Source organism: Sorex araneus, chromosome 6 (assembly GCF_027595985.1).
Source record: "Sorex araneus isolate mSorAra2 chromosome 6, mSorAra2.pri, whole genome shotgun sequence".
NCBI lineage: Eukaryota > Metazoa > Chordata > Mammalia > Eulipotyphla > Soricidae > Sorex > Sorex araneus.
In genome coordinates, this window is record NC_073307.1 from 150,334,667 (window position 1) to 150,348,352 (window position 13,686).

General features: G+C 36.4%; 2 protein-coding genes across 2 annotated transcripts; both read left to right on the top strand.

The window, feature by feature from the left end:
- Nucleotides 1-333: 333 nt before the first annotated feature.
- On the top strand, nucleotides 334-1,269 carry LOC129405982 (olfactory receptor 4C15-like). Its single transcript, XM_055143708.1, has one exon. It carries the CDS (start codon nucleotides 334-336, stop codon nucleotides 1,267-1,269), a length of 936 nt encoding a protein of 311 aa, XP_054999683.1.
- An 11,068-nt stretch (nucleotides 1,270-12,337) lies between these two features.
- On the top strand, nucleotides 12,338-13,273 carry LOC129405983 (olfactory receptor 4C15-like). The gene has a single exon (XM_055143709.1). The coding sequence runs from the start codon at nucleotides 12,338-12,340 to the stop codon at nucleotides 13,271-13,273; it is 936 nt and encodes a 311-aa protein (XP_054999684.1).
- The last annotated feature ends 413 nt before the right edge of the window (nucleotides 13,274-13,686 follow it).

The following is a 13,686-nucleotide window of genomic DNA, read 5'->3' on the forward strand; positions in this document are numbered from 1 at the left end:
GGCCCTCTCGGAGAGCCCGGCAACCTACCGAGAGTATCCCACCCACACAGAAGAATCTGGCAAGCTACCTGTGGCGTATTCGATATGCCAGAAACAGTAACAACAAGTCTCACTGCGAAGACATTATTGGTGCCCACTCGAGCAAATTGATGAGCAATGGGATGACAGTGATACAGTCATGCAGTGATATTTCATTAATGACAGAAATATTAGGTACAGATAAAGGTACGTTTTGATGTGTGTTAATAAAAGAGCCCAAAGTAAGTTTCTCATTTGTATAGTTGCAGATCCTATATTCTCCCAGGGGCAGCTTTGAAGATTTGCCGGGAAATCATGCCAAACCAAAGTGTTGTAACTGAGTTTGTCCTCCTGGGACTTTCACAGAATCCACATGTCCAGAAAATAGAATTTGTTCTATTTCTGTCTATCTATATCGGCACTCTCAGTGGCAATTTGCTGATAGTGGTGACCATCCTGAGCAGTCCAGCACTCCTGGGCTCCCCGATGTACTTCTTCTTGGCCTTCCTGTCCTTCCTGGATATGTGCATCTCCTCTGTCATTGTCCCAAAGATGACTATTGACTGTCTTTATGAGAAGAAAACTATATCTTTTGGAGGTTGTCAGACACAGATCTTTGCCGGACACTTCTTTGCTGGAGCAGAGGTGATTGTCCTCACAGCCATGGCCTATGACAGGTATGTGGCCATCTGTAAGCCTTTGCACTATTCTACCATCATGAACGCAAGGCTCTGTGGCATTCTGGTAGGAGTAGCCTGGTCAGGGGGGTTTCTGCATTCCACCATACAAGTTGCTTTTACCTCCCAGCTTCCCTTCTGTGGCCCCAATATCATTGATCATTTCATGTGTGACTTGTTCCCATTACTGAAGCTTGCCTGCACGGACACTTTTGTCTTTGGCCTCTTGGTGGTGGCCAACAGTGGATTTTTCTGCATCTTGATCTTCTCCATGTTGATTGTGTCCTATGGGGTCATCCTGTTCTCTCTGAGAAACCACAGCACTGAAGGACAGAGGAAAGCGCTCTCCACCTGTGGCTCTCACATCACTGTTGTGCTCTTATTCTTTATGCCTTGTATATTTGAGTATGTACGGCGCCCAACTTCTTTCCCCTTTGATAAAATGGTGTCAGTATTTTACACTGTCTTCCCAACTTTCTTCAATCCTTTGATTTATACTTTCAGGAATAAAGAAGTGAAAAATTCCATGGGGAGATTATGGCATAAAATATTCATCAACTCAGCTGAAAAATAAAGCATACAAAAATTAGCTATACTCAAACTTCTGACAAAAACTAGATCAATCTACTACTTGATGTTTATAAACATATGAATATTTCTCAAATAGAATGTTTTGCTCTTAGACAAGTATGAAATTAAATCAGCCTATATCTTAAATGGTAATATTGAGTTTAATTTTTTTACCTATTTAAAATTTAATTATGTAATAACAATATTCTTTCATTCACTTCTTCATTTAAAAAATATTTGCAGAGGACCTTTAAAAATATTTGGAAGAAAATTATTTCAAGTATTTCGAATTAACTCATAGTTTGGCCTCTAACACAGTTGGATGCAATATTTAAGTTTAAAATATTTTTTCCATGCTGTCAGCTCATGATAAATCTTATGGCTTCCTATTTTCTGTCTATATTCTGGAAAGTATTAATGGAGAACTTTCACTCAATCCTGAGCTATGAATATTCAAGTTTTTTGTACCCCATTTAGCTTCAGTATAAATTGTATTTCTTCAGTACTTCTGTTGTTATACAGTGTGTGTGGCAGCAGAACATTCAGTTCAACTTCTCAGAGGCTTCTTGGGGTCTCCTTGTTCTGGCATCTGTTCGGTGCACTCAGTCACTCAGGAAGAGACCGTGAGGACCAGGGGGATCTAGCCTTCCTGTAAAGAGAGGGGTCTGGGGAGAATAGTATGACCTATGTGTCTCCTCCTCAACCCAGAAACCAGCAGAGGAGCATGGCAGGGGTCCATCAAGCAGTTCCACTTTATTATACAAACAGCAAAATTTATATAGGCTGGGAAATGGGGGAGATATGGAAATGGTCATTACAGTGGTTAGAACAAATGTGTTTTTTCACAGTTCTATAGATAACGTAGACTAGAGAGATAGCACAGTGGGTAGGGTGTTTGCCTTGCACGTGGCGGACCCAGGTTGGATTCCTCCATCCCTTTGGAGAGTCCGGCAAACTATGAAGAGTTTCCTGCCCTCAGAGCAGAGCCTGGCAAGCTAGCCCGTGGCATATTCGATAAGCCAAAACAGTAACAGCAAGTCTAACAATGGAGACGTTACTGGTGCCCAAGCGAGCAAATTGATGAACAACCTGAGGACAGTGCTATAGATAAGGTTACATTTCTGTCACCGCACATCCACCAGATGCACCTTCTTCCCCTGGTAGTATTGAGCTGTGATATACCTAGCAATACACTTCACTTCAAAGCAGACCAAAAGGGCTTTTCTGCCAAAAGAGACTAGTACCTTGCATTGTTTACAATGTTTTCTTAGAAGTTATATATTTGTATTTGAATTAAATTTGGTCATACTTTTCAACACATGGATTTTCTAAACTCTTGACTGTTCTTTTGTCACACAATGCTACCCGGACAATGCCTTGAGCACATGATAATGCAGTAAGGTATGTGCAAAAGTATAAATATCAGACATCTACAAATACATATGGGTTAAAAATGAACAGCTAGTACAGAAGCCTAGAAGATACATTTTGTAGAAATCTTCAAGAAAGAAAAGTAAATTTTAAATGCTATCATAGAGAAATTAGTGTTTTGTTATGGAGATATTTTCCTCCCAAATAAAGTAGGAGGAAATTTAAAGAATATTAAGAAAATGACTTATCACCAGGTTTTCAAATTGTGTTCATTTGAATACTAAAAACATTAAAATATTAAAATGATTTTATATATATTACTGAGAGCATCCAAGTAGACACACTAGACAAAATTGGTAAAGGAGAGCGTTATTTTGACTGCATAAAAGTTACAAAGAATTAAAAATAAAATTTATAAATACTCTTAGACATGAAATGATATTATGTATGAAATTACTTGAGAAAACCAAATTTAATTCAAAGCATACAATGTAATGACTTAAATTTCATAGACTTTTGAGAAAGATGAAACATATGGATAAAGCCGATAAATTATGATTAAATAAATATCACAATTTTATTTACTAAAAAATGAGGCAATTTTTTAAAGTTTATTTTTTAAATTCAGGACTGCAGCGACAGCACAGGGTAGAGCATTTGCCTTGTACACGGCAGATCCAGGTTTGATTCCTCCATCCCTCTCAGATATCCTGGCAAGATACCAAGAGTATTGCACCCGCTCATTAGAGCCTGGCAAGCTACCTGAAATGGCATATTGGCATAACGAATATGCCCAAAACAGCAACAACAAGTCTCACAATGGAGAAGTTACTGGTGCCCACTCAAACACAACAGTGCTACAGAGCTATAGTGCTATTTTTTTTTAATTGAATCACCAGGAGGCTGAGTTACAAATCTTTTTTGATTGGGTTTTAGTCATACAATATTTCTACACCCATTCCACTCCCCAAATTGGCTGCATCCCTACTGCTACCTCGCCTCCATCCCCAGCTTTTGTCTATGGCAGGAACTTTTCTTCTCTCTCTCTCTCTTTCTCTCTCTCTCTCACACACACGCACACATACCACCACCACCACCACCACCACACACGTGTGCACATGAATGCATAAATACACACATATGTCACTGTTAATGCATAATGGGTGGTCACCAGCCTGTCCTAGGTGACCTAAGGGTCGCTGGGTTCATCTGGGGCCTAATCACTGTCCCCCTGTCTCCTAGATAGCCAATGACAACAGTCAAAGGAAGGAGGGAATGGGAAAAATGGGCTGGTTGGTAATCAGTGGCCATTTATTCAAGTCTCACAGCATTAATTATAGAAAAGTCAGAATGGTTTGGGGGGTAGCCATTACACATAGGTGTGGTTGAACATTATCATAAACAAGCAATAGGTGTAAAGCCCTTCCTTCAGGAGAAGCTCTAGGGATTAACTCGAGGACAAAATCTCAACTGGATGCGAGCACTCTAGATTCCTGCTAGGAGAAATACCCAAGGACTGAAGTCCATCTCGGGGTGTATTTGAAAATCTAATAAAATTCAGCAACACCTATTTTTCATCACTGTGTCACTGTCATCCCGTTGCTCATCGATTTGCTCCAGCGGGCACCAGTAACATCTCCATTGTGAGATTGTTGTTACTGTTTTTGGCATATCAACTCTCTCAGAGGGACTGGCAAGCTACTGAGAGTACCTTGCCTGCATGGCAGAGCCTGGGAAGCTACTGTGCATAATTGATATGCCAAAATAAATGATATGCCTATTTTTCATATAACTTTAAAAATGATAGGCATCTAAAGGTTAAAATTGGAGTTACCAAAGAATTATATTACTTGGATAATGAAAAATGCTAATTAGAATTTTTATTGTTGCCCTAAAGATAGGAAGTCAATTAAGGGCTCGGGTGATATGGTGAAGGAAATTTTCTAAGATTTATAATAATCAGAAACAAGAAAACATGACCACAAGGAAGCCTAAATCTCTCTGACACCTCTAGCACTTTAAATGATATGAACATTAATTATGGAATGATCTAGAATCTTCAAGAAGAAAAATGAGAATGACTTTCATTTTATAATTGTGTATGAAATATACATATACATATACATATAAATATACCTTGGCACTATGAAAATAGGATGAGAACGTTATTCGAGTATTCCAAAGAGGAATTCAAAGAGCTATGCTTGGAGTATCACATTTCATTCAAGTGAGAGAAGGAATCCAGAGTTCTGACCTCTGTCAATGACCAAGAATCAGGGGCACTGTCTCATTTACCAAGGTGTCAAAAATCAGATGGGCTGGACAAGTAATGTGATTTAGAGATGACCGCTGGACTAGAGCTGTTACTGACCGGATTATACGATACATCAAAACACCACCTGGCCGTCCACCAACAAGATGGTCAGATTTCTTCATCAACACCCTGAATGAATGGTTTGAGGCTCTTTGTTTTCCTGGAGAGAGCAGAAACCATTGGGTTACACTAGTGCTTGACAATATGCTATGAATGGAGACATTACTGGTGCGTGCTCAAACATATCTATGAACAATGGGATGACACGTCATACAAGTGATACAAGTATCAAATATAATTGTGTATGAAATATAAATAATAAAGCAACCATAAATAATGGGTAGTACTGGGTCTATAATATGATCCCTTGTGAAAATTAGTAGTCCTATAATATGAATATAAATTTGTATGTTAACTCATATTGTGCAAAATAACTATGCTGAATAGACAATTAGAACTGCTATTCTTTTCAAATTTCAAGCTCGCATTCTGCCTGTTGATGCTACTTCAAAAACATGCAGATAACAATAGATCATTGCAGAGAGGGTAGGGGTTTCCCTTGGACGAGGCCAATCTGTGTCAAATTCCTCCATCCCTCTCAGAGAGCCTGGCAAGCTACCGAGAGTATCCCACCTGCATGGCAGAGACTGGCAAGCTACCAGTGGTGTATTCGATATGCCAAAAACAGTAATGACAAGTCTCACAATGGAGAGTGGTGCCCACTCAAGCAAATCGGTGAACAACAGGATGACAGTGCTACATTGCTAAAGACTTATACATATTATGTGTGTCCAAAATAACATTATTTGACACTCAAGTTCAAAAATTTTCGCTGGTTTTTGGAAGAGGACACTGAAATTTTATGGTTTCTGAAAAATTAAAAATAAACTAAGATTAATATAAAATCAAAACAATTATTAAATCATCTAAATAATACTTGGGAGAATTTAGGTACACATGAACTATTTTGTGCTCAGGAAAATTCCTGGCAGTGCTTGGGGGAATATATGCAATTTTGATGATCAATTTGGGGTGATAGGGCAGCTGGGAGATTATATTCAGTACAATATATACTGGTCATTATGCATAGTATATATAGGCTTAAACACCAGGAATAAGCCCTGAGTCCAGAGCTAGGAGTAAACCCTGAGCACAGCTTGCTTAGTCTAAAAACAAACCAAAAAATGGTGTTCTGTGACATGCAAAGAAACACCTTATCCTGTGTACAATCTCTCTGGTTCATACAGCTTCTATTATTTAAAATTTTTTTGTTTTTTATTGAATCACTGTGAGATACACATTTACAAATTTGTTCATGACTGGGTTTCAGTCACAGAATATTCCAATCCCATCCTTTCACCATTGTACACTTCCCAGTACTGATGTTCCCAGTTTCCATCCCGCCACCACCTAAACTCCCCACTGCCACCTCCATGAGATGATCCCTTTGAAAATGATAGTGGGAAATAATCACCCTGGACAAAACTTGAGTGCTAAAAATAGGTAAAGTGATAACCTGTCAGTACTTCTTTTTGTCAAGAAGGAAAGATACAGAGAGAGACAGACAGACAGACAGACAGACAGACAGACAGACAGAGACAGACAGAGACAGAGAGACAGACAGAGACAGAGATAGAGAGACACATAGAGAGAGAATTTCTATATGTTTACATTTTTTTTAATAAAAACAATTGTTCTGGTGGGGGCATTAGAGCCATTCCTTTTGTTGCTTACTCCTGGCTCTGTGTTCAGGCCTTATACCTGGTGCAGTTCAGGGGCCTGTACTTGGTGTTGGAGAAAGAATTCCTGATCAGCTGCATGCACAACAAATGCCCTACGCACTCTACTCTCTCTCCATTCTAAAATGTTATTGAATATTCTTCTTCTGAAACATTGTAGAAAATAATACTTCTAGAAATGAGGAGGCAGAAATGTCATGATTTGTGACAAACTCTTAATAATACAATGGAATTAGCATAAGTTTATGTTTAAATAATTTTAAGGTTTAATGTACACAGGAGGAATGGTAGGTACAAATAGCAGTCTAGTAAGAACTAGAGGTCCAGAATCAATTTCTTGAACTTGATTGCTGAGACAACCTTGTCAAATTTTCCTCTCAAGGAATGTATCCTTCCCGGTTGGTTCCTCTGTGTTGAGTCATAAGAAATTGCAAATAACAGAAATTACACTTGCCCCCATTATTTATTCCATAGAAATGCAGTGCTTCTTGCTTTCATTCTCCTTTATTTCAACTCTATGTCCATTCACGGGATTTGAATAAACAAAAATTGGTGGGGTAGCAATATAGAGACTGAATCAAATAAGCATGACCATATTCTAAAGTGACCAGGTGAACGATGAGCTGGGTTTCAATCACATCGTGCATTCTAGCAGATTATAGAGAACTTGACTTCCTTCTTTTCCAAAAAAACTGATAAATGCACATTCCTTTTTCTATGGAAATTGTACCTTAGCTTTGAAATTTAGGTTCGTAAAACCAGGAATTAATAATAATGAGATAATAATCAAATCATAATTTGATTAATCCACACTTCTTTGATTGAATAAAATATATTCTTTTTAATAAGAACATATTAACATTCTAATCCTTATATTTTCTTTCAAATTGATGCTGACCCTTATTGCCTGAATTTATTTAGAGTATGCAAATTGAATTTCATCCTGATCCAGCAAAGACACTATATTCTATCAGTGTTTTTCTCAGACTTTAATCCTGATGGGAATGAAAGACCTTGAACCTAGGAGCAGTTAAAAGAAGATATGAAGGAAAAACGTCCTAATCATTTAGGGACAAAACTATCACAAACACTTGATGAAAGAAAAGGAAAGTTTATAGTTTGGGAAATCCTATTGTTGGGAAAATCCCCATGGGGTGGTGTTGGGTGGAACAGTGAGGCAATTATAGTTCATGATATCTCACAGAAATCTATTTAAATTCTAATTGGTAATAATGAGAACATTTTTTATTTCCCCCCTTTTAAACCATGTAGTCTTGGACTAGAATTGGGAAGCATTCTTGACTTCATCAATCCAAGATGTTCTTCCACTTTCTCTTAGGTGTAGAATTAGGACTTGGAGTCAGGCTTCAGAATGGATATTTTAAAACAGAAAATAGGGTATTACTTACCATGACTGGAACTTTAAAGAAACTGACACAAGGTGAGACCTATAGTTTATATTTCCTTGTTTTCGAAAAGTATTTCAAATTGTGATGTCAGACTAAGATCTATCAATGTTGTATTCTTGTTTTAAAGACACTTGGGTAATTCTCTCAACGTATTCCTGTTTTTAAGACACATGGGTAAGTCTCTCACTAAATCTTGCACTAGAATTATTCATTGAGCATATTTCTCCAGATTCTTGAATTAGCCGTATAACGTATCGCTCCAGATTTTGCATTTTATTGGGATTATACTATGGAAAAACTAATAGTAGTTAGATGTTTAGTGTATATCCTGATTGAATAACTTTGGGGATTTAATAAGCACTTAACAAATATCAGATGTTAGAATTCAGTCATTTTGAGTGGAATAGAATATCAATTGTTTCAAAAATTAGTTTCTTATTTTTCATTGGCCAGTTAAATATAAATTAGTAGATATGCATGATAGATCTCAATTTACCTTTGTTTTCTTTTAGTACTTAAGTTATTCTCTTTAGTGCTGTCAGGCTTTTAGTTACCTAGTTAGACTTTTGTGTTTAAGATCTGTGAGTCTATAAAGAATAATAAATATATGAGCATTGCGATTCAAGTGTGTTAACAATTTCAAAGCATTTAATAATTCCATGAAAAAGCTATCAAACTGCATAGGAAACACTTGACTGAAAGAAAGAATGGCATAAGTCATACAGCAATTAAAAATTTCCCTTCAGTTGGGAGATAGTACAGAGGGCAGTGTGCTTGCCTTAGATCTGGCTGGCCCTTGTTTGAACCCTGGCACCACCTACGGACCCCAAGCCCAGCCAGGATTAAACCCTGAACACTGCCAATTGTGGCTCAGTCCTCACCCTCTCTGCAAAAGTTCACTGAATTTCATTAAGTACATTTCTTATCACAATATGTATTGCTCAGGTATATCTAGATGAAAGAGGCCTCATCTACTTTAATGCTAATTTTGTCTTAATTTCACTATTAACTGAATCATATAATTACAAAAGAAGAAAGTAAAGGTCCTTTAGTGATCAAAGGGATACAAGGGAAAAAAGAAAAGCATTTTTAAAAATTTCATTAATATGAATGATGGAGAAATTGAAATATTTGGATAAACCATAAGATATGCTTTTTGAGTGAAGAAAAGTCTTAATCTAAATCTGAAGAGAACATAAGTTTCTAGGTACTTAGATAAAGAAATAAGCTTAGCTAGACACAAAAAGAATGATCCTTTGTGGATTATGCAGACAGTAGCAGTGAAAAATACAGTGTATTTAAGGAACTTCACAAGGAATATAATTAATGGATAGATAATATGGCTAGTTAGTAAAATAATTTAATTTACTTTCTAGAATGACAGAAACAGTAAAAGAGGGACTCAAATATAAGTACACAGGAATTCACCTAAACATCTATTCTTTGAATATAATGAAAAATAGTTTTAATGACAAGCTACAAACACATTTTCACAGTTTTGAATGTTGTATATACTTAGGAGTTAAAACTGAATTTTAATAGCTTTAGAAGATTTACTCTGTTAACTTTGTTTTTTGTTGCCTCAAAAATTGAAAGGAAATTATGGCCATGGGATTAGTAGGGACACAAACTTTCCAAGATCATAGCCCCAAGAGATGTCCAGAATGTAGACATCATGGCTCTAGAAGCGTTCAAACATTTCTGAGTGGTCCTCAACTCAGAATTAAAGAAATGTTTACTGAAAAAAATGAATGCCCATAGAAGTACTAGAAAAGACATAAACAACAACTTTTTCCTATAGAATAATGTAGAATTAAAATTTGTATTAAAGTGACTATACATAAAGGAAAGGCTGGACCAAGATAGCACTCTTATTAAAAAATTTATAATATTAAAATAGTATAAGATTGTATATTATAACATATTAGCTTATCCTATGCAATTTAATAAAGCTGAAAGTAATGATTTATATTCATATTTATCTCCTTTCTCTGAATTTTTAAATGATGAAGAATATGAGATTTGTTTGCAATGCTTTATAAAGTATTCACATTTCATTGTCACATTCTTCTTGTAGACACTACTTAAAATAGTGTTCAAATTATATCTCACAATTTTTGTTAGTGCTTACTAGTATGCCTCCAAATTATATGACTTTAATGAGTCATAGTGTTCAAACTATTTAGTTCAAAAAGTGTTCTGTAAAGCACATTGGAGGCTCAGTGTTTTCTTAAATAACACATGACTGTGAAAGAACAATAAAACAACGCAGAATTAATATGAAAAATGAATAATTATCATTTTAATTAATATGTTTAGAAGAACTGTAATGTAATAGATCAGTGTCTATGGATAGTTCATTTATATTCTTGGATTCGCTTCTTCAAATTTTGTCATGAGTGCATTTATCAAAACTATGATGAGCACTGATAGAGGGGGAGAAGGATGAGCACTTTGGAGAATTGATACCACCTGGCAGTGCTCAGTGCTAACTTATGGCTCATTGCTCAGTTTGGCAGCGCTTAGTGGACCATATGCAAATACTAGGAATAGAACAAGGATTGTCTACATGCAAGGTAAGCAACTTAGTCCTATGCTATTTTTCCCACCATAATGTTTTATTCTTAATGAAGCATATTTTATTTTTATTTCACTAACTTGTCCACTGTTCTCTCCCTTCTGTCTTGGAATTCAATTCAGGACACACTGATCAATTTTAGTTTTTTTTTAATTTAATTTTTTAAAAAGTTCATCTTTGGATTACAATCATGTTGATTTTAGGTGTTCCAAATCTTAATAGATGTCATTGTCACCATTCCCATCACTTACATCCCAGTGAAATACCAAGCTTAAATAGTCCTATAAGCAGGAAGCTTATCTTCCCCATTGTCTGCTTACCCTTTTGTAACCAGCATAGTTTACCCTGAGTCTAGAAGCTAAATTATTTTCTTTGATGATTCAGTTGCTTTAATAATTCATATTAGACCTACAAGTAAAGCCATCCTACAACTGTCTTTTATTCCTAAATTATTACATTTAGCATAGCCAAATTAGATCCTTCCATTTTGCTGCAGAAAACTATTTCATCTTTTCTGGTGCAAGTATCATTTCATTGAATAGATCTATCCGGCTGATAGTTGATGAAAACTTACATTAGTTTCTTTTAAAAATAAGGCAGTCAATGGTACTATCAACATTAACAGAAATAGTGGATGAGGGTTTTTTTCTGATAGCACTGATTGCTTCTTTTCTTTCTGATGTATGTCAATGTCAGTCTCATTACTGTGAAGTGATGACTTATTGCAGTTTTGATTTGAATTTCCTCGATTATAAGAGACAAGAGCACTTTTTAATATATGCACGAGTCATTTCTATGTAAGTCTTCATTAAAAAGTGTATCTTCATATTAGATTTGTAACTTTCCACATGGTGAATCAATAAAAGAATTAAAAAAAGTGTATCTTCTAATTAATTTCTATCCTTCTTTTATAGGAATTAGATTAGGTGGTCTCAAATTTGTTTGAACAATTCACTCCAGCAAATCATTATAAGAAGAATAGAGCTATCATTGAGATAGAAGATTTTATGAAAATATTTTATTAAAGCACTGTGATTTACTAAATTGTCTATTGTTGGGTTTTAGACATGCAATGTTCCAGCACTGGATTTCGCAACCAGTGTCAAATTTCCTCCATCAGTGTTTATAAAACTAATTTTCAATGTTTTCAAGTCTGATTACATCCTACACAGAAACTCCTTATTTACTTATGTATATAATATTTCTGCCTGAAGTCTCACTACTATCTCTAACACATTTATAACTTTATATTTCATTAATGGACTGGAGCGATAGCACAACGGTAGGGCATTTGCCTTGCACGTGGCCGACCAAGGTTAGATTCTTATGTCCCTTTCAGAGAGCTCGGCAAGCTACCGAGAGTATCCCGCCCACACAGCAGAACCTGGCAAGCTACCCATGCCATATTCCACATGCCAGAAACAGTAACAACAAGTCTCACAACAGAGATGTTAATGGTGCCCACTTGAGCAAATTGATGTGCATTGGGATGATAGTGATACAGTGATACAGTGATATTTCATTAATGACAGAAATATTAGGTACAGATAAAGGTACTTTTTGATGTGTGTTAATAAAAGAGCCCAAAGTAAGTTTCTCATTCTTATAGTTGCAGATCCTATATTCTCCCAGGGGCAGCTCTGCAGATTTGCCGGGAAATCATGCCAAACCAAAGTGTTGTAACCGAGTTTATCCTCCTGGGACTTTCACAGAATCCACATGTCCAGAAAATAGAATTTGTGCTATTTCTGTCTATCTATATCGGCACGCTCAGTGGCAACTTGCTGATTGTGGTGACCATCCTGAGCAGTCCAGCACTCCTGGGCTCCCCGATGTACTTCTTCTTGGCCTTCCTGTCCTTCTTGGATGTGTGCCTTTCCTCTGTCATTGTCCCAAAGATGGCTATTGACTGTCTTTATGAGAAGAAAACTATATCTTTTGGAGGCTGTCTGACCCAGATCTTTGCTGGACACTTCTTTGCTGGAGCAGAGGTGATTGTCCTCACAGCCATGGCCTATGACAGGTATGTGGCCATCTGTAAGCCTTTGCACTATTCTACCATCATGAACACAAGGCTCTGTGGTATTCTCGTAGGAGTAGCCTGGTCAGGGGGGTTTATTCATTCCACTATACAAATTGCTTTTACCTCCCAGCTTCCCTTCTGTGGTCCCAATATCATTGATCATTTTGTGTGTGACTTGTTCCCATTACTGAAGCTTGCCTGCACGGACACTTACGTGTTTGGCCTCTTGGTGGTGGCCAACAGTGGATTGTTCTCCATCCTGATCTTCTTCATGTTGATTGTGTCCTACGGGGTCATCCTGTTCTCCCTGAGAAACCACAGCACTGAAGGACAGAGGAAAGCGCTCTCCACCTGTGGCTCTCACATCACTGTTGTGCTCTTATTCTTTGTGCCTTGTATATTTGAGTATGTACGGCGTCCAACTTCTTTCCCCTTTGATAAAATGGTGTCAGTATTTTACACCGTCCTCCCAACTTTCTTCAATCCTTTGATTTATACTTTCAGGAATAAAGAAGTGAAAAATGCCATGAGTAGATTATGGAAGAAATTATTCATCAACTCAGCTGAAAAATAAAGCACACAAACATTTGTTATACCCCAACCTCTGACAAAAACTAGATTGATGTACTACTTGACATCTGTAAATTAAAAAATATCAATGTGTCTCAAATTGAATGTTTTGCTCCTAGACAAGTGTGAAATTAAAGCAGCCAATATCCTTAAATGTTAATACTGAATTTAATTTCTTACTTATTAAAATTTAATTATTTAACTACAGTATTCTTTCATTCACTTTGAAAAATATTTATAGTGGATCAATAAAATTATTAGAAGGAAAATTATTTCAAGTATTCCAAATGAATTTATAATTTGTATTCTAAAACAGTTGGATGCAATGTTTAGGTTTAAAATATTTTCCCATGCTGTCAGCTTAGGATAAATCTGATGGTTTTCTATTTTCAGTGTATATTCTGTAGAGTATTATTG